Here is an 18,733-nt window from a genome sequence, read left to right on the forward strand (position 1 = left end):
AACAATTGCTTTTTATTAAATGTTCTTTCTTTTTTTTTTTTCAGCACACACACCCCAGAAAGAAAAAATTGAGAAAGAAAAACCAGACAAAAAAGAGCCAGAGAGAGAGAGAGAGAGAAACACGCACGCGCACACACAGACTTTCCCCCTTGGCGTCGCCCCTCCAGGACCTGAGACTCTGGGCCAGGCAGGACGTATATACAGAATTGCAATCGATATGTACAGTACAAATGTGCCATAATTACAACAGACAGCGAGCTGCAGGGGAATCCAGCCTCACATATGTACACTTTTATATAATGCAGAAAGAGCGTGTTTGGAACGGACACGTCTTTCATTTTCCAGGAGCAGAAGGGGATAGGGAAAGAGAGAGGGGTTACAAAAGAGAGGTGGTGTCAAGGGATACAGAGATACCAAACTTCAGGAAGAAGGGAGAGAAAAGAAAAACAGGATCAATTAATATAATTGTAATTTAGAGTCCGCTTAGTCATTTTTTAAAATTTCTTTTTAAAGTTGTTTTTCTTTTGTTAAATATAAATGTACACAGGACATCAAAACAACCAATACAATCACTTTGCTTTGTAACAATCATCAAGCGGCTGAACAGTCAGCCACGGTGAGACACGGGTCACCTCCACGCCTCCCTCCTTAGGGATGGGTCAACCCTGGATTGGGCCCCCCTCTGCCATGGGTGGGGAGGAGAAAGGTTGGTTGGGGTAGGGGGCGCTGCTTGTGCTTGGGAGAAGAGAAGCAAGAGAAAAAAGGTTTTTGTGTGCCTGTTCCCAACCTAGGTGAGGGTCCAGGAAAAGAGCTGCAGGGTTGGAATTTTCTGAGGTGGGCGTGCTGCTATCTCAACCTTTCACCCTGAGGATAAAGGCATTGGGAACGTGATTTGGGCGGTTCTTCCTGGAAGTTCCCAGGACAGTGAATATAAAATAGAGTTGAAATGGAACAGCGCTGACAGGGATTAGGTTTGGTGGGTTCATCCATTGTCTTGACAATCACATGTACCCGCCCTTTCTGAATCCCTTATGAACAGTAGCAGCCCCCTCCTTCCCTGTGAGGGCCCTGCCTCTCTCTCCCAGAGGGCCTCTTTGGTGAGGTGGCAGCTGCTGGTAAGATAGTGGAGTAGTAATGGGCATGCTCAGTGAAGACTGAAAGAAAATCATGAGCCTAGGGCACGGGGTGGTGGATAAGATAAATATTTCCACCAGAAAGCAGAGTTCTTAATGCTTTCAAATGGCTCCAGCCTAGGAATGTTGTGGTCTGCACAAAATCCATATTGTGAGATGAACAGGGGCCCCTCCTCTCCCATGAGGGCATTTCACTTCCATATATGTTATCTTCAGGCAAAGGAAGATAAAGGTGAAATGCCCCAAGACTGTCTGCAGAGCTCATGTGAATGTCACTAAAGACCTCTGAGCATCCCATTCATCATACATCAGAGAGCTCTCTGCAGATCTTGGAGGAAGCCACGTCCCTTCACCATACAACAGAGACCTCTGTGCAGATCTAAGAGGAAGTCAAATCCCCCTCATCATAAATCAAAGCCCTCTCTGCAGATCTGGGATGAAGCCATGTCCCCTCACTATACATCAGAGAACTCCTGCAGAAAGCCAAATCTTTGGAGAGCTGTAGCTTACATCTTCTTTAGACAAGTAGTAAGACAACATAGTCTTTCCAGTCAGAAGGCAGCCATTTTGTTTTGGAAGTTCCGCCCCCCCCTCCCCTTTGTTCATGACATCATTCTGAGCATGCCCAGCAGTGTGGCTAGTGGTGATCAGTTGTGTTGCGAAACTCGCCATTTTCGGTGATTTGGAGTCGAGGCGGCAGAGGCGGATGCGCCATCATCCCGTTCCATGACGGCTGTATCATCATCGAGCCTGTCAGACGCGGGTTTGCTGCACCCATGGAGGAAAGCTGCCTCTCCTGCAAAGAGATTGACAAGCACAAATTTATTTATTAACGGTACAGCAAAACAGCGGTATTAACAAAGAACCCAGGTGAAGCTTTTCTGACATCAGTGTTGGTGCCACTCTCTCCCACCACGTGAGCTGACATTGTGGGCGTCAAGGGTCTAATCCAGAAATATTAAAGGAGATAAACCTTAGTATGCCAAGTATGTCTACCAAGAAAGAATAAGTTAGAAAATAGCCAAGGACCAATCACTGAGATTCTCCCCACAAGAAACCACAAATCAGGATTTATGTCCTTTTCACCCATAACATTATGAAGACCACCACTGATTAGATTCCCAGTCAGACAGCATTCCTACAGTATCTCACATAAAAATGCCCTTTGCCCAGAGTAACTGTAGTTTCAAAGCACACAAAATGCATGATGGTAAAAATTCTTTCAATGAAAGAACACTAACCTCTTATCAGCACCAGGACTCTATCCATGGGGAACCTCCAGCTGCTGTAACATGGCAATCCCAGGTCTGTCACCCTCAAAAATACTTTTAAGGGGAATCCTCTGGTTGGAGGGGCATGGTAACCTCAGCTTTATCACCCTCAATACTAATCCAGAGAGAGCCTTTTGGTGTATAAGACAGTAATTCCAATTGCTTGTGGTAAAATAGGGGGAGGGGGGCATACTTTATTCCTGCCCCTCTAACATGCTATAGAGGTGTTGGAATACATTGATGTCACATCCTAAGTCCTTTCCAGAGTTTCTGCTGCTTTGTTCACAAACACTTTAGTTTTATTGAAGTTTGATACTTCAAATCTATTCCAGATGTTTCAGGGCACACCTGGCTGCATTACATGTGTTTTAGCAGCTGGGCATAGAGCAAGATAGCTGATTCCACTCTAGATATATAAGCAGCTAAGCAGGCTAATTCTAGACACTTTTCTGCTAGTTCAGTGCTTCCCAAATTTGTATCCAATATTGCCCCATTTTAAAACTTAAAAACTCATCTGACCAAAGATGATGATGAAAACGAAATAGCAAACCTTCATTTTCCCGCTCTCCCTCATCTACTTCCTCTGCCTATTATTTATCAAAGCATGATGGAACAATAGCAGAAGTCAAGATCCCGTGTGTCCGTGCATACTCGCAGATTGCAGTACTATCCATGGGTTTCCAGCCTAATAGGAAGCCCAGATAGGAGGGGGTAGGACCCGTGAATATTCACCGATTCACAGGCCATGCTGGGCACACCGGAGGTCTAAGGGGAGGGGAAACAGCCCTGTGTCTATGACCCCCATCTACTGACAATTTGACACCATTTGGGGTCCCAGTCTACAGTTTGGGACCCACTGTGCTAGCTACTCTACCACCTGAGGACTGAATGTGGAACAATTCATTAGATAGGCTGAGAAATGAGGCGTCAAAGACAAGAGACAGATGTGCTGATATGACAGAGGAAATGTGTAGGAAGACAGACACTGTTTGATGATGTGTCCTGCTCCCCCCACAAACTTTCTTCTGGTGTAAAACCTGACAGCAAATTTGCCAGCTATTCAATACAAAGCTATGGAAAGTACATTCTGTACCTACAGCCCACTCCGATTCTGGTCACCTCTTCATCTGTATGTTTTAATTATTGAACATATCTGATGGGGAGTTCAATTTTGATCAGGAGCGGTGATATTTCTCTGCATTATGTGTATGTCTGTAGATATTCTTTCCAAACAGTTTTTTAATTATACATCTATCTCATACACATCCAGAGAACTGTGCTGCTATACGAGATACTGACCTGTCCTGTGTGCCTTGTGTCACTTTTACAACCCTTTGCCCGCTTCCTCCTCTGCTCCACCCTCTGCCGAGATCAGCCTTCTAGGATCCCTGGAGTCCTCTGCCCTGGTTTCTCCCTCTAATCAAACTCCACCTACTGGAGGTGACATCACTGATTTGTTTCTTTAAATTGCAGCTCCTTCTTGATTGCTGCACTAAAGGAGTGCACCCAAGCATATGTCCTGGTCCTCTGGATGGCCCTAAATTTGCTCTTTTGTGCTTCCCCCCTTTGGTGCCTGGCTATGTTGATCTCCCTTTTTCCTAAATGATGGACCAGCCTATGTCTGTGGTCTGGCATAGGTGTCACCCTGGCCCTCCTTTGTTTTTTTTGGTCAGGTGCTGCACTTCACTGTCATGACTAGCTAATATGCTGACTCACTCTCTTCAAATTTCTGGGCTATCTGCACTCAGGTCTTGCTAATGCCAGATCCATTCAGGGTATGGGATTTTTTTGTGTGTTATAGTGTCGCGCCCCTCACCTGCTGTGCGCTCCTCGCACTCGGTTCGGTCCCCAGCCCCGCGTCCGTGACGGTGGGCATCGGCCGGGCCGGCGGAGGCAGCGCTCCTGCGCCCGTTCCTCGCTCACTGGCCGTCGCTGCTGGGCAAGCGCTCCGCCCTTGGCCCGCTGCCATTCGGGGCGCCAGCTATTTTGGTGGCGTCACGGGAAGCCTCTTCCCTTCCAGGCGCGGGGCCTGGGAACGCTGACCACACCTCTGGCGGCCGGATTGGCTGTCCGCATCGGGACTCCGCCCCCCTCCTGCTGGCCGGCCTACCGATGCCCTCCCGGGCCAGCTGATTGCAGTCTGCCAGCTCACAACTGATGGGGGGGGGGGGGGGTGTTATTTAAGGAGCAGCGTCTCCCTACACAGGTCACTTCGGCTTCTACTTTGGTAGAATTGCTAGTGTTCCTGTGAGACTTCGTCTACTACTTGCTGCCTGACCTGATCTGACCTTTGCCTTAACACCGGATTGCGCTCTGCCTGACCTTTGCCTGAACACCGGATTACGCTCTGCGTGCTGCCTGACCTTTGCCTGAACACTGGATTATGCTCTGCGTGCTACCAGACCTTTGCCTGAACCCCGAGCTACGTTCTGCCTGTGGCCTGACCTGACCTTCGACTGTACACCGGGTTACTCTCTGTCTGCCGCTTGGCCTGTCTCCTGCCTGGGTCCTGACAACTGCCTGTTTGCCGCCTGATCTGATACCCGCTTGTATCTTGTTTGCACCCTGCCCGCTGCCGGACCTGGTTCCTGCTCGGTGCCTGACCCACGACTGCCTGTATCTGGTTCTCTGCCTGTTGCCTGCGGCCGCCTGACCCCTGCCTGTATCTGGAAGTCTTGTCGGCTGCCTGCACCTGGGGGCTCAACCCTCAGGGAATGGCGGTCACCGCAGGTGAAGCCGCGGGGTTGCTTGGCTGCCCAACGGAGCGCAGGTTTGAGTCATCGCATCTGTACTCTCGACGGGCACAAGAACTCACGAACGTGACATATAGAGACCTGGACTAGAGAGGGAGAGGATAGGTGGGGAAAGTAGCATATTTTATTTTTTTAATAACTCCTTAGCCTTTATTGAATTCTCTTGGCTCCACTTAAGAACATAAGTGTTGCCATACTGGGACTGAGTGAAAGTTCATCAAGCCTAGTATCCTGTTTCCAACAGTGGCGAATCCAGGTCACAAGTACCTGGCAAGATCCCAGATCAGTAAAACAGATTTTATATTGCTTATCCTAGAAATAAGCAGTGGTTTTTCCCAAGCCCATCTTAATAATGACTTATGGATTTTTCTTTTAGGAAACTATCCAAACCTTTTAAAACCCTGCTATGCTAACTGCTTTTACCTCATTCTCTGGCAACGAATTCCAGAGTTTAATTACACATTGAAGGAAGAAATATTTTCTCTGGTTTGTTTTAAATTTACTACTTAGTAGATTTATTGTGTGCCCCCTAGTTCTAGTATTGGTTTTAGTTTTTAATATGTTAAATAATAGACCATCAGTTTATCTTGATGAGTGTCTTCATTAGTTTGTGCCACTGAGAACCTTGAAGTCTTCTCAGAAATTATTTGCACATCCCTACAGTGAGGGCTTAGGCTACTGGCGTTGCTGGGCCAGTGGTGTGGAATAAGTTCCCAGTTGATCTGCAGGCAGTGACTGCTTTGTGGACTTTTAGTAAGCAGATTTAATTATATCTATTCCTTTGAAGAATGGTGTTAGGAGGGCCTTGCTAGTTTCAGCTGAGGCTGTGGTCAGCACCAGAGAGGACTTTAGGAACTGCCCAGATTGAAGCTGCGAATTCCACTTGGCTGTTGTTATCATCAGGCTGCTGTATTTCTCATCTCACTGCTAGTACTTCTCTCCTGAGCTGCTTGTCATCATAACTGATTCTACAGTCCCGGAACAGCTTAAGCTTCATCCACCAGTGACATTATGTGTTCATGTCTCAAATGTTTTGGGGTTTTTTTTTTGTGACTTTGTACTTTGTGTGTGTATACATTGTACCACGCCTAGAATTGTAGATGGTGAAGGCTATCAATTTTTAAATAACAATGACAACTATTTATTATTTATTATTTTATTTTCCAAATTTCTATACCACTTAAGAACTAGGCAGTTTACAAAATACAAACACAGCACTAAATTCAAATAAACGAAAATTAAAATAGTATAAAAAATAACATTAAAAATTCTCTTAGACATAAGAACATAAGCATTGCCATACTGGGACAAACTGAAGGTCCATCAAGCCCAGTATCCTGTTTCCAACAGTGGCCAATTCAGGTCACAAGTACCTGGCAAGATCCCAAAAGAGTACAATACATTTTATGCTGCTTATCCCAGAAATAAGCAGTGGATTTTCCCAAGTCCATTTTTACTGTACACCACCTTGAGTGAATTCTTTCAAAAAGGTGGTAAATAAATCCAACTAAATAAATAAATAATAGGGTTATGGACTTTTAGGAAGATATCCAAACCTTTTTTTAAACCCTGCTAAGCTAACTATTTTTACCACATTCTCTGGCAACAAATTCCAGAATTTAATTACACGTTGAGCGAAGAAATGTTTTCTCAGATTCGTTTTAAACTTACTACTTTGTAGCTTTACTGCGTGCCCCCTAGTCCTAGTATTTTTGGAAAAAGTAAACAAGCGATTCACGTCTACTCGTTCCATTCCACTCCATTATTTTATATACCTCTATATCTCCCCTCAGCCGTCTTTTCTCCAAGTTGAAGAGCCCTAGCCGCTTCAGGCTTTACTTATAGGGAAGTCATCCTATCCCCATCGCCCTTCTCTGTACCTTTTCTAATTCCACTATATCTTTTTTGAGATGCAGTGACCAGAATTGCACACAGTATTTAAGGTGCCCATGGAGCAATACAAAGGCATTATAACATCCTCATTTTTGTTTTCCATTCCTTTCCTAATAATACCTAACATTCTATTTGCTTTCTTCGCCACCACTGCACATTGAGCAGAGAGTTTTAAAGTACTGTCAACGATGATACCTAGATCCTTTTCCTGATCGTGACTCCTAATGTGGAACCTTACATCATGTAGCTATAGTTTGGGTTCCTCTTTCCCGCATGCATCACTTTGCACTTGCTCACATTAAATGTCATCTGCCATTTGGATGCCCAGTCTCCCAGTCTTGTAAGGTCCTCTTGCAATTTTTCACAATCCTCTTGCGATTTAACAACTTTCAATAACGTTATGTCATCAGCAAATTTAATTACCTCACTAGTTATTCCCATATCTAGTTCATATATAAATATGTTAAAAAGCAGCGGTCCCAACACAGACCCCTGAGGAACCCCACTATCAACCCTTCTCCATTGAGAATACTGACCATTTAACCCTACTCTGTTTTCTATCTTTTATCCAGTTTTTAATCCACAATAAAACACTACCTCCTATCCCATGACTTTCCAATTTCCTCTGGAGTTTTTCATGAGGTACTTTGTCAAATGCATTTTGAAAATCCAGATATACAATATCGACCGGCTCACCTACATGTTTGTTCACCTCTTCAAAGAAATGTAGTAGATTGGTAAGGCAAGCTTTCCCTTCATTAAATCCAAGTTGGCTTTGTCTCATTAATCCATGCTTATGTATATGCTCTGTAATTTTGTTATTTTATAATAAGTCTCTACCATTTTGCCTGGCACCGAAGTCAGGCTCGGCGGTCTGTAATTTCCCGGATCACTTTTGGAACCCTTTAAAAAAATTGGCGTTACATTGGCCACCCTCCAATCTTCTGGTACCATGCTTGATTTTAAAGATAAATTACATATTAGTAACGATAGGTCTGCAAGTTCATTTTTCAATTCTGTCAATACTCTGGGATGTATACCTTCCAGTCCAGGCGATTTGCTACTCTTCAATTTGTCAAATTGCCCCATTACATCTCCCAGATTTACAGAGATTTGATTCAGTTTCTCTGACTCGTTAGCATTGAATACCACTTCTGGCACCAGTATCTCTCCCACATCTTCCTGGGTGAAGACTGAAGCAAAGAATTTATTTAATCTCTCTGCTATGGTCTTGTCTTCCCTGACTGCCCCCTTTACCCCTCAGTCATCTCACGGCTAATAAAATTGTTGCTCATACCACATCAAAACTGTCCTCATATAAAGGCCTCTAGATCCTTTTCCTCTGTGCTGACTCCCAATGTGGATCTCAGCACCATGTAGCCATAATTTAGGCTATTCTTCACAATGTACATCACTTTGCACTTGCCCTCATTGAATTTCACCTGTACTGCAATTTTTCACAATCCACATACTATTTAACAACTTTGGCTAATTTTGTATCATCTGCAGAGTTGATCATCTCGCTTGTTTTCATTTCTTGACCACTTATAGATCTGTTACAAAGCACTGGTCCAAGTATGGAAACCCTCTGGTACTCCACTATTCACCCTCCTCCATTCAGATAACTGGCCATTTAACCTTACTCTCTGTTTTCTCTTTTTTATCTAGTTCCAAAACCACAACAGGACATTTATTTATTTATTTTAATTTTTTGTATACCACCTGCAAGCCCAAAAACTATTGAAGCGGTGTACATTCAGGTACTGTAGGTAATTGGAAAGGCACTGCCTGTTTTTAATTTCCTCCGAAATCTCTCATGAGGGACTTGTCAAAAACTTTCTTAAAATCTAGATACACTGTATCAACTGCTTCACCTTTATCCACGTTTATTCACACTTTCAAAAAAAATGTAGCACATTGGAGAAGCAAGACTTTCCTTGGCATCATACTGACTTTGTTTCATTAAACCATGTTTCTATGTGGTCAGTAACTTTGTTCTTTATAATATAATAGTTTCTACCATTTTGCCGGGCACTGACATCAGGCTCAATGGACTGCAGTTTGGCTAGATCACCTGTGGAACCCTTTTTAATAATTGGCATTAAATCTTCAATGGCTGCAAACAATTTTAATTATAATTTACAAATTACAAATAATAGCTCTGCAATTTCATTTTTCAGTTCTTCAGTACTCTGAGGAGTATACCATCTGGTTCAGGTGATTTGCAGCTTTTTAGCTTGTTGATTTGGCCTATTACATCTTCAAGGTTCACTTAGATTTGTGTACTGTTATTCATTATACTTTTGGAGCCACGCCCCTCACCTGGTTCAGGAAACTGCTACAGTCCTGCAGCATTCCATGCCTAGAATCTTGAGTCATTACTTCCTGGTTGCTGCACTTCACTTTTATATCCCTAGATGGGGCGCTGACAGATGATCTCACTTCCTGGCTAAGGAATATTTAAGGACGTGCTCTACACTCCACCAGTGCTTCGGCAATAGGCTTCAAGAGTTGTGCTTCTCCAGTGTTCGTTGCCTGGCCAGTTCCTGCTTCCAGCCCTGCTCGTTCCAGCTACTCCCTGGCCTCAACTCCATCAGGCCAGCCTCAAGGGGATCACTTAAGAGCCACCCTCAATGGCTCTTTTAAGAGACAACCTCTAGACCGCCCCTGTCGTGTTCCACCCAGTCTGCGTCAGGTCCTGCCTTCTCCAGCTCCTGGATTCTGCCAGGTGGCCCTGTCAGCAACTGTCAACGAGGGCCTGCGCTGCACTTATGCCTCACAGGTACAGCCAATGTTGTCACAGCCCAAGGATTCACCTTCCCCAACCATGACAGTGACTTCTCTCCGCCACCTTCAACTCCTTCAGAATATGGCTGCAAATGATCACATTACCCATTTACTGGTCTCCTTTCATTGGCGTCAAGTTTAGAGTTTGATTTAAGAGTGTACTATTAGTACACAAAGAGGTGTTTCCTCAGCGACCCTCCAGACTGGTCAAGACGCGTGGGTTATGCACTCCTACCAGCAGAGGGAGACTGAGAAACACTGAGCTTTGAACACTGTACATATAACCTATGCAGAACCCCAACTAGCCAGTATTTCTCAGTTTCCAAACAGAGGTAGAGGTACATCCTGTGCAGTCTTACTAGTCTGGTGAGGTATAACAAAAAAAAAAAAGAAGGGGGGGTTATTATTTGGAATTTTATTTCTTCCCCTTTCTAGCTTTGAACCCTGTGCGTGGTTTAAAAAAAAAAAAAAAGAAAAAGTTAAGTGCTTCGAGGGTCTGGGTCCGGTGGGGCCCAGCCGTCCCCTTGGGGTGTCAAACCTGCTGAGTCGGGTCCCTCCCCTTCTGCTGCTCTATCTCAGGTTTGGCAGCTTTGTGCCTTGGCTACTGTGTCTGCATGGGAGCCTTGAGTGCCCTGACAATTTACAGCTCTTTGGTTCCATTTTGCTTGTTGAAGAAAAAAGAGCAAATAATTAATTCTCGAAGCAAAGAACAGCTCCGTGTTGGCTCCCTGTTGTTTCTTTTGCTGTCCGGAGCAGCAGGATTCTTTCTTTAGTTAGAGAGCTACTGTTTAGTGCAAGGTTAGTTTGGTGTCAGGATGTCCGAGGCTAAGCTTCTTCGGTGCCGCACGTGCTTGCGTCGGGGGATAGAGGTGCCGGGAGGTCAGTGTCGGCTCTGTGGGGAGCCGAGGCAGGTATCCGCGGCTCCCCCAGAGTTAACGGTGGAAATCACAGTAGCGCCGGCGGCTCCTTTGGTATCGGGCACACTGGCGGTAGCGTCTGCGGAGGGTTCTTTTTCGGCGGGAATGGCCGCCATTTTAAATTCTTCTTGCCCGGCGGAGCCTGCTGTTTTGGGGCCAGTGTCTCCCTTTCCTGGGCAACCCCTAGGAAATGATAGTACAGGGGGCATCGGTTTTCCCCCGGAATTTGTTTGGACACTTTTTAATGCTTGGAAATCGGGCCCTCTCCAGTTTGATTCTACTGGGGGGGAGGGCAGTTCCTTTATACCTAAAAGACCCCGTATAGAATGGGCAGATGAGGTAGAGGTTGGTTCTCCTACAGGTTCTGAAGCTATCAGTGACTTAGGGGACGCTGACATTTTTGAGGGCTCTCAGGAGCCGGATTGTGTGTTCCCTGGGGAGGATCCCTCAGTGGTATGAATATTTCATAGGGATGAGCTTGCGGAGCTTATAGATCAAGTGACTGCTACGCTTAAGTTTGAGCAGGCAGACATCCCTATGGGGGACATAAAGCAGGTGGACCCTTTGGTTAAAGGTATTCAGCAAAAGCCGTGGTCTTTTCCCATGAATAAGGATCTCCGGGAGATGATTTCTCAGGAGTGGGTGTCTCCTGATTCTCTGTGTAAGGTAACTTGGGCGATGGCCAGGCTATATCCTGTTCCTCAGGAGCATAAGGACTCTCTTAAGGCTCCCACAGTGGATGCGCTGGTTAAGGCGGTCACTAAGGCTACAGCTATTCCTTTAGATGGTGGCGCCGCTCTCCGTGAGCCACAGGATAGGAAGTTCGAGTCCTTTCTGAAACGTAGTTTTGATTTGTCGGCTCTGGCTCTCCAGGCTTCGGTGTGTGGGGGCTTGGTAGCTCGGATCTCGGGGTCTCTTGTGTACAGGAATTGGCTAAGTTAGATATGGGGGCTTCTTTCTTATCTGATGTGCTTTATGATTTGTTGTGAGCATCAGCCAAGAATATGGCCCTAGAGGTTGGAGCGCGTAGGGACCTTTGTCTGCGAGGTTGGGTCGCAGATGCGGCCTCCAAGTCTAAATTAAGTTCTCTTCCCTTTAAGGGTTCCATGCTTTTTGGAGAGGATTTGGATAAGTTGGTTTGTGGTCTTAGTGACGCTAAGCTTCCTCGTCTTCCAGACTTTCGTTCCAAGATAGGTACCAGGGGGACATCCTCGCGAGGGCGTTTTCGGGAAGCCCGAAGGTATAGGCCAGGCAGGTCTAGTGATTCTTCTAGAGGTCGTTTTTTTTTCAGCATACCCAGTGTCCTTTCGAGGAGGCCGTCGTGGGGAACGTGACTTCTCCTCGGGGGGGTTCTAGTTCAGGACGCAACCCCCAATGAAGGTGTGGGGGCTCAGTCTCTGGTGCGGGTAGGGGCTCAGCTGAGTTAGTTTTACCAGAGATGGGCCCAAATCACATCAGACCAGTGGGTTCTCGAGATTATTCGGGACGGGTATGCGTTAGAATTTGAAGGTTCGCTTCCCGAGGTTTTTCTGGAGTCCCCGTGTCGTTCTTGTATAAAGGAGGCAGCAGTAAGGGACACTTTGCTTCATTTGGTCAATCTGGGAGCAGTTGTTCCTGTTCCCCCTGTACAGCAAGGAACAGGTTGTTATTCGATTTATTTCGTGTTGCCAAAGAAGGAGGGGTCCTTTTGACCGATTTTAGATCTCAGAAGGGTCAATTCTGCGCTAAAGGTTCCTTCCTTCCGAATGGAAACGTTGCCTTCGGTCATTGTGGCGGTTCGGAGTGGGGAGTTCCTCACTTCGTTAGATTTGACAGAAGCTTATCTACACATTCCTATTCGAGCGTCTCAGCATTTTCTTCATTTTTGCCGTCTTAGGGAAGCATTTTCAGTTTTCTGTGCTGCCTTTCGGTCTGGCAACCGCTCCTCGCACTTTTTCCAAGGTTAAGGTAGTGGTTGCAGCAGCGTTGCGGAAGCACGGCATTTTGGTGCACCCTTACCTCGACGATTGATTGATTTGAGCCAAGTCCAAAGGTGGAGAGCGAGACGTCTACTGCTCAAGTGGTGAGTTTCCTGGAGTCCCTTGGTTGGGTGATGAATCTAGCCAAGAGTCATCTTAGTCCGTCGCAGTCCCTGGAGTATCTGGGGGTCGTTTTCGATATGGTCAAGGGCCGAGTGTTTTCACCGTCGGCTCTGATTCTTAAGTTGCAGGATCAGATCAGGCGGCTTCTGGCAGTCAGATCTCCAATGGCAAGTGCTTACCTTCAAGTACTGGAAATGATGGCGGCGACCATAGAGGTAGTTCCTTGGGCCAGGGCGCACATGTGTCCGTTGCAGTCTGCTCTTCTGAGCTGTTGGTCTCATCAAACACAGAAGTTGGAAGTGCGTTTGCCATTGACCGGACTTCCCCGTCTAAGTCTGTCGTGGTGGCTCCGCACGTCCAACCTGGAAAAAGGCATGCTTCTAGAATCCCCGGAATGGATGGCTGTCTTAATGGATGCCAGCTTGGAAGGTTGGGGAGCTCATTGTTTCGGGCAGGTAGCCCAAGGCCGGTGGTCTCGGGAGGAAGAGCGGTGGTCCATCAATCGGTTGGAGACCTGGGCCATTCGGCTGGCTCTTCAGGCCTTCTGGAATCTGTGTTTTGGCAAGGCAGTCAGGGTGCTCTGCGACAATGCCACGGCCGTGGCCTAAGAGTCAAGCGGTCGCACAGGAGGCGGCGGAGTTGTTTCATTGGGCAGAACTTCATCTTCAAGCTCTTTCGGCGACTCATGTAGCCAGGGTAGACAACATGGACGTGGATTATCTGAGCAGGCATACTCTAGATCCCGGAGAATGGGCACTGCATGGGTTGGTGTTCTCTCGCATTGTGTTGGAATGGGGCCTTCTAGTGATGGATCTTATGGCAACAGCGGCCAACGCGCAAGTACAACGGTTCTTCAGTCGAAGAAGAGATCCTCGGGCGGAGGGGATCGACGCGCTTCTTCTGCCGTGGCCCCAGGAGTTACTATATGTTTTTCCGCTGTGGCCTCTAGTCGGTAGAGTAGTTCAACGCATCGAGCGTCACTCAGGTCTGGTGATTCTGGTAGCTTCATATTGACCTCGTCATCCTTGGTTCGGAGATCTGGTGCGTCTAGCGGAAGCGGAACCCATTCCATTGACAGAGGCAGTCTTATTGTGTCAGGGTCCGATTGTAATGCCAGATCCGTCTCCGTTCTCGCTTATGGCTTGGCTTTTGAGATGAATAGGTTAAGGAAGAAAGGGTTTTCTTCTATGGTCATCGCTACGATGTTAAAGTCAAGCAAGCATGCCACTTCTTTGGTGTATGTTCGAGTCTGGAGGCTTTTTGAGCACTGGTGTCAAGATCGGGCAATTCTCCCTGTTCGTGCTTCAATCACGGAAGTGTTGGTTTTTTTGCAGGATGGTTTGGATAGGGGTTTGGCCTTGTCTACCTTGAAGGTGCAGGTTGCGGCTTTGTCCTGTTTCTGGGGAAGGATTTAGGGGAAGTCCTTGGCTTCTGCACCAGATGTGGTCCATTTCTTGAAAGGCGTCAAATTGATTAATCCTCCTCGGCATCAGTTGGTTCCCCCGTGGGACTTGAATCTTGTTTTGGATGCTTTGGTTCGTCCTCCATTTGAGCCTTTGGTTTCGGCTACTTGTAAGGATCTCTCGTTGAAAGCAGTATTTTTGGTAGCTATTACGTCGGCCCGGAGAGTTTCAGAAATCCATGCCTTGTCTTGCAGGGAACCTTTCTTGTCTTTCTCCAAAGAAAAGGTTTCTTTAAGGCCAGTACCTTCCTTTTTGCCAAAAGTGGTTTCCAATTTTCACGTAAATCAGACAATTTCTCTGCCAGTCGTAGGTGATAAGGCAGGAGATTCAGAGCAACATCGTTTGGCTAAACTGGATGTTCGACGGGTGTTATGTATTTATCTGAAGAGAACTCAGGAGTTCCGAGTGTCGGATCGCTTGTTCGTTCTCCATGGTGGAGCTAAGAAGGGTGCAGCCGCTTCCAAGGCTACTATAGCCCGGTGATTAAAGGAAGCTATTGCTTCTGCCTATTTATTGAAGAGCCGTAAGGTACTTCCGGTGTTTTCGGCTCATTCCACTAGGGGGGGTGGCAGCCTCTTGGGCGGAAAATAGTATGATCCCTCCTCTGGATATTTGTTGGGCAGCAGTTTGGTCTTCTTTACACTCATTTGTGAAACATTATAGGATTGACATTCATGCGAAGGAAGAGGCCAGTTTTGGTGCGGCAGTTTTGACCTCTGGCCTTCGAGGGTCCCGCCTATAGATGTTTTACTGCTTTGGTACGCCCCACGCATCTTGACTGGTCTGGAGGGTTGCTGAGGAAGGTGAAATTAGGTCTTACCTGCTAATTTTCTTTCCTCTAGACCCTCCAGACCGGTCAAGAACCCACCCTGTATATATGTAAGTCAGGAGATTTTCCCGTTTGAGCTTAGTTATTTTTGCTACTGTTGATATTTGCTTGCTTTAGTTTAGGCAGGTTTCAGTTGCCAGGTGCTGTTGCTGGTTCGAGCCTGGTACAGGTTGATTGCTCTGGTGGTCAATCTGTGGAAGCACAAATATTCTTGGTTTTTGTTTACCACGTACGGGGTTCTATGTCTGGGTTCCTTTTATTATCTGCTTTGATATTGATATACTGGCTAGTTGGGGTTCTGCACCTTATATACAGTGTTCAAAGCTCAGTGTTTCTCAGTCTCCCTCTGCTGGTAGGAGTGCATAACCCACGCGTCTTGACCGGTTTGGAGGGTCTAGAGGAAAGAAAATTAGCAGGTAAGACCTAATTTCACCATTTTCAAAGCACTTAGACTTACAAAGTTACATAGCAACATATGGAACTTTGTAAGTCTTAATGATTTGAAAATAAACCCCAAAGTCATTCATTCAGGTTCTCCTGTTTATCTTTCGATGTATTAATTCCATTCTATTCTAGACAACTTTCTCATTCACAGTATTTTTTATGGAAGGCGGAAGAGAAACTATCTATATAAAATAAACTAAACCTCTGGTTATCCATTTGGAGTCAACACACCATTCTGCCGTTTTTCACTGTGCCCCATCTTTCTGGAATGTTTTGCCAAACTACTTAAGAGGTGAGGTCTCTAGAACTCACTTTAAAGCGAGCTTCAAGACCTTTCTGTTCTCTCAGGTATTTGGGGAGCACTGATGCCCTCTTGGGATTGAGCAGAGGGATGTGAATGGGTTGCAGATGTCTTCTTCTTTTCTTTCTTTGCTTATAGCCCATAAATCTGTGAACTGCTTTGCTGAGTCCATGGGATTACATGGTGGGGCAATACCCTCCCAGTGATGATATCACATATGCAGAATTGTGAGAAGAAAACCCACAGTCTTTTGGGATTGAAGCCTCAGTGAGGCTGTCATAAAAGGCAATAGATTGGGACTCTCAGTGATATCACTGGGGTCTTAACTCATTACTTGTCACCAGAGCTCTTTTTCTAGGAAAAAGGACATTGGTGGTCACATGAAGAGTTCAGGGCCAGCCTTCCCAGGAAGGGTGGGGAGAATGCATTGCTGCCTTTTCAAAATTTCTGTGACCAATTGTAGGAGTGATACTATGTGGAAGCAGGGCTGTGTTGGGGACAGTGCAAACATTCAAGGAGGGCTGTTGTAAATCCCTACACAGAAACTCCTCCCAAATATCTCACATAAGTCAAAAATGGGACTTAAACAGACTCTCATCAAATACAGAATTAGAAACAGAAATCTACAGACAAAAACAGCTTGAAATGCCAAAAAGTCAGACTTTGCATGCAGTGCAACACCAGAACAGAAATGCAATTCCTCCTGTACTGTGCAAAATATAGAGATATCAGGAAATGTTATGAATTCACATTTCCAAAGCTGGCATATTCAGATCTTTATACCAGTGTAACATATTTTGCAATAAAATATTTTCAAACATTTATGTTTCTGGATCTTTTATTTTCCTTTGTTGCTTTCTTGTTCCTTTTTCCGATCTCATTTCAGTTTCTTTCATGTGTTATCTTTATTCTTTCTATTTATACTTCTATTTTTATTTATTCTCATCTTTATTCATTATCCATTTATTTCCTCTCTCCTCTGATTTCCATATTTCTTTTCGTCCCCTCTCCCACATTTTCTTTTAGATATTTCCTTCCTTTTTGCCCCTTTTATCTCTTGCTGATCCCATGCTCCAGTCCTATTTCTTAGATGTCATTTATTTTGCAGTTTAACTTTTGTTTCTCTTACTCTACAGTATTTCCTACGTGTCCCCTCCCCTCCCTATCTTCTCTCACATCCCTCCTTCCCTTCTTGCTAACACACTCATCCCTCCCTCATTGCTCTGATTTGCTTTGCAAAAAGGACAATTTTATCAAATCATAATAAACATATAGCTTATTCCCATCCACTCTCACACACCGCTCAGCTTCTCCTTCCTCACATATACATCCCTTCCTTCCTTCATTATTTTCTTCTCTATTCTCCATCATCTTTCATTTTCCTCCTCCTCTATTTTTCTTGCCCTTATTTTTCAGCACTCCATCACGTTCTCAAGTTATTCTCTCTACCCTTTGCCCACTCTGTATTATTTAACATAAGAATGGTCCATCTAGCCCAGTATCCTGTTTCCAACAGTGGATAAGCCAGGTCACAAGTACAGAGTTCATTCTTTTTTCTTTCACCTCCCGTCTTTTTCTCTTTTAATCCTTTCCCTCCTTAATCCTTCATACTCTACCCCTCCATCCCATTATTCCCTTGTCTCTTTCTCCCTTGATGTCCCCTTCACTTCCATTGTTCCTTTATCTTGTTCTCCCCTGAAATCTCTCCATATTTTTTTGAACAGCAGCAGAAGCGCAGCCCAGACAGAGCCATCTCTCACAAAACATGTGGCTCAGAGGCACCCTCATTAATTCGGGCTGACTCAACTGCCTTATCTGTCTCCAATGGCTGGTGAGGAGCAGCGGTGGAAGCAGTGCGGGCAGCAGGGTCTTTGAAAGGATGTAGCATTGTCTACTCCTGCTAGCTTGCCTTCTTAAACAGGAAGTGTACAGACAGAGGAAGAGGCAGGCAGCACTATATCCATTCACAGTCTCCGCAGCCCACGCTGCTATCGTCACCGCTAATCCTCACCAGCTCCAGTGGAGGCAGATAAGGAGTAGGGCAGCCTGAATCAATGAGAGTCCCTCAGGGCCCTGTGCTTTGTGCGAGACGGCTCTATCTGGGCCACAATTCACTTAGGGACCAGCGGGGCAGTGCAAGGTGCCAGCACTTACTATTGGTGCATACCACCTGACAAAAAGCCCTACTTTATCACAGAGATACGATGGGATGAAACATGCTTCCCACTGATGAAGAAAGACAAAGACAGGGTGAGATGGAAGGATGAGGACACAGAAAAGAAAAATGACATTGTAATTTCCACCTGAGCGTCGATAAGTCTCCGTTTGGGATCGATTGGATCGTGCGAGTGGTCCTTCCGAATCTCTTCCTCGACAAGCATCAACCTGCATGAAAATGAAAGGAGTGACTACACATTCTCCTACTTATGGATCTCCCATTAAAAATCATTCTGTGTTTCACCAAATTGCTTTACGCTAGAACCCAGAACTTCAATAGCTAAACACTTCCATGTAATTCCTCCATCCCAGCATTCACCTGCACAACTCCTTCATTCCCACATTTAACCATTCATATCTTTCTTCCCCACACACTTACACAACTCTTTGCTCCCAACATTCATCCATTCAGCTTCTCCCTCCATACACTCACCAACTTCCTCCACACACTCAACTATCCAATTTCTTCTTTGTAACACTCATCCTGCAATTCATCTTTACTAACTCTCATGCATTCAACATTTCCTTCTCCATACTTATGCAACTTTTCTCTTCCAACTTTCCCTCTTTCATACAACTCCTCTCTCCCTACATCCTACGTTCATCCTCTTCCGCCATCCATCTCTTCCTAAACATTTTTCCTT

At 45.6% G+C, this 18,733-nt stretch overlaps 1 protein-coding gene across 3 annotated transcripts in view; it reads right to left on the reverse strand.

Annotated features, from left to right (window-relative positions):
• Positions 1–487: 487 nt before the first annotated feature.
• The window catches only part of SYNGAP1 (synaptic Ras GTPase activating protein 1), a 214,023-nt gene continuing 195,777 nt past the window's right edge, over positions 488–18,733 (reverse strand). For all 3 annotated transcript variants that reach the window (XM_030197194.1, XM_030197192.1, XM_030197193.1), the window contains 2 exons: positions 18,176–18,257; positions 488–1,929 (listed from right to left, as the gene is read on the reverse strand). In XM_030197194.1, coding sequence (XP_030053054.1) covers positions 1,771–1,929; positions 18,176–18,257 — 241 coding nt within the window. In that variant the 3' untranslated portion in view covers positions 488–1,770. The remainder of the gene's footprint in view (positions 1,930–18,175; positions 18,258–18,733) is intronic.

This window comes from Microcaecilia unicolor, chromosome 3, assembly GCF_901765095.1.
Source record: "Microcaecilia unicolor chromosome 3, aMicUni1.1, whole genome shotgun sequence".
NCBI lineage: Eukaryota > Metazoa > Chordata > Amphibia > Gymnophiona > Siphonopidae > Microcaecilia > Microcaecilia unicolor.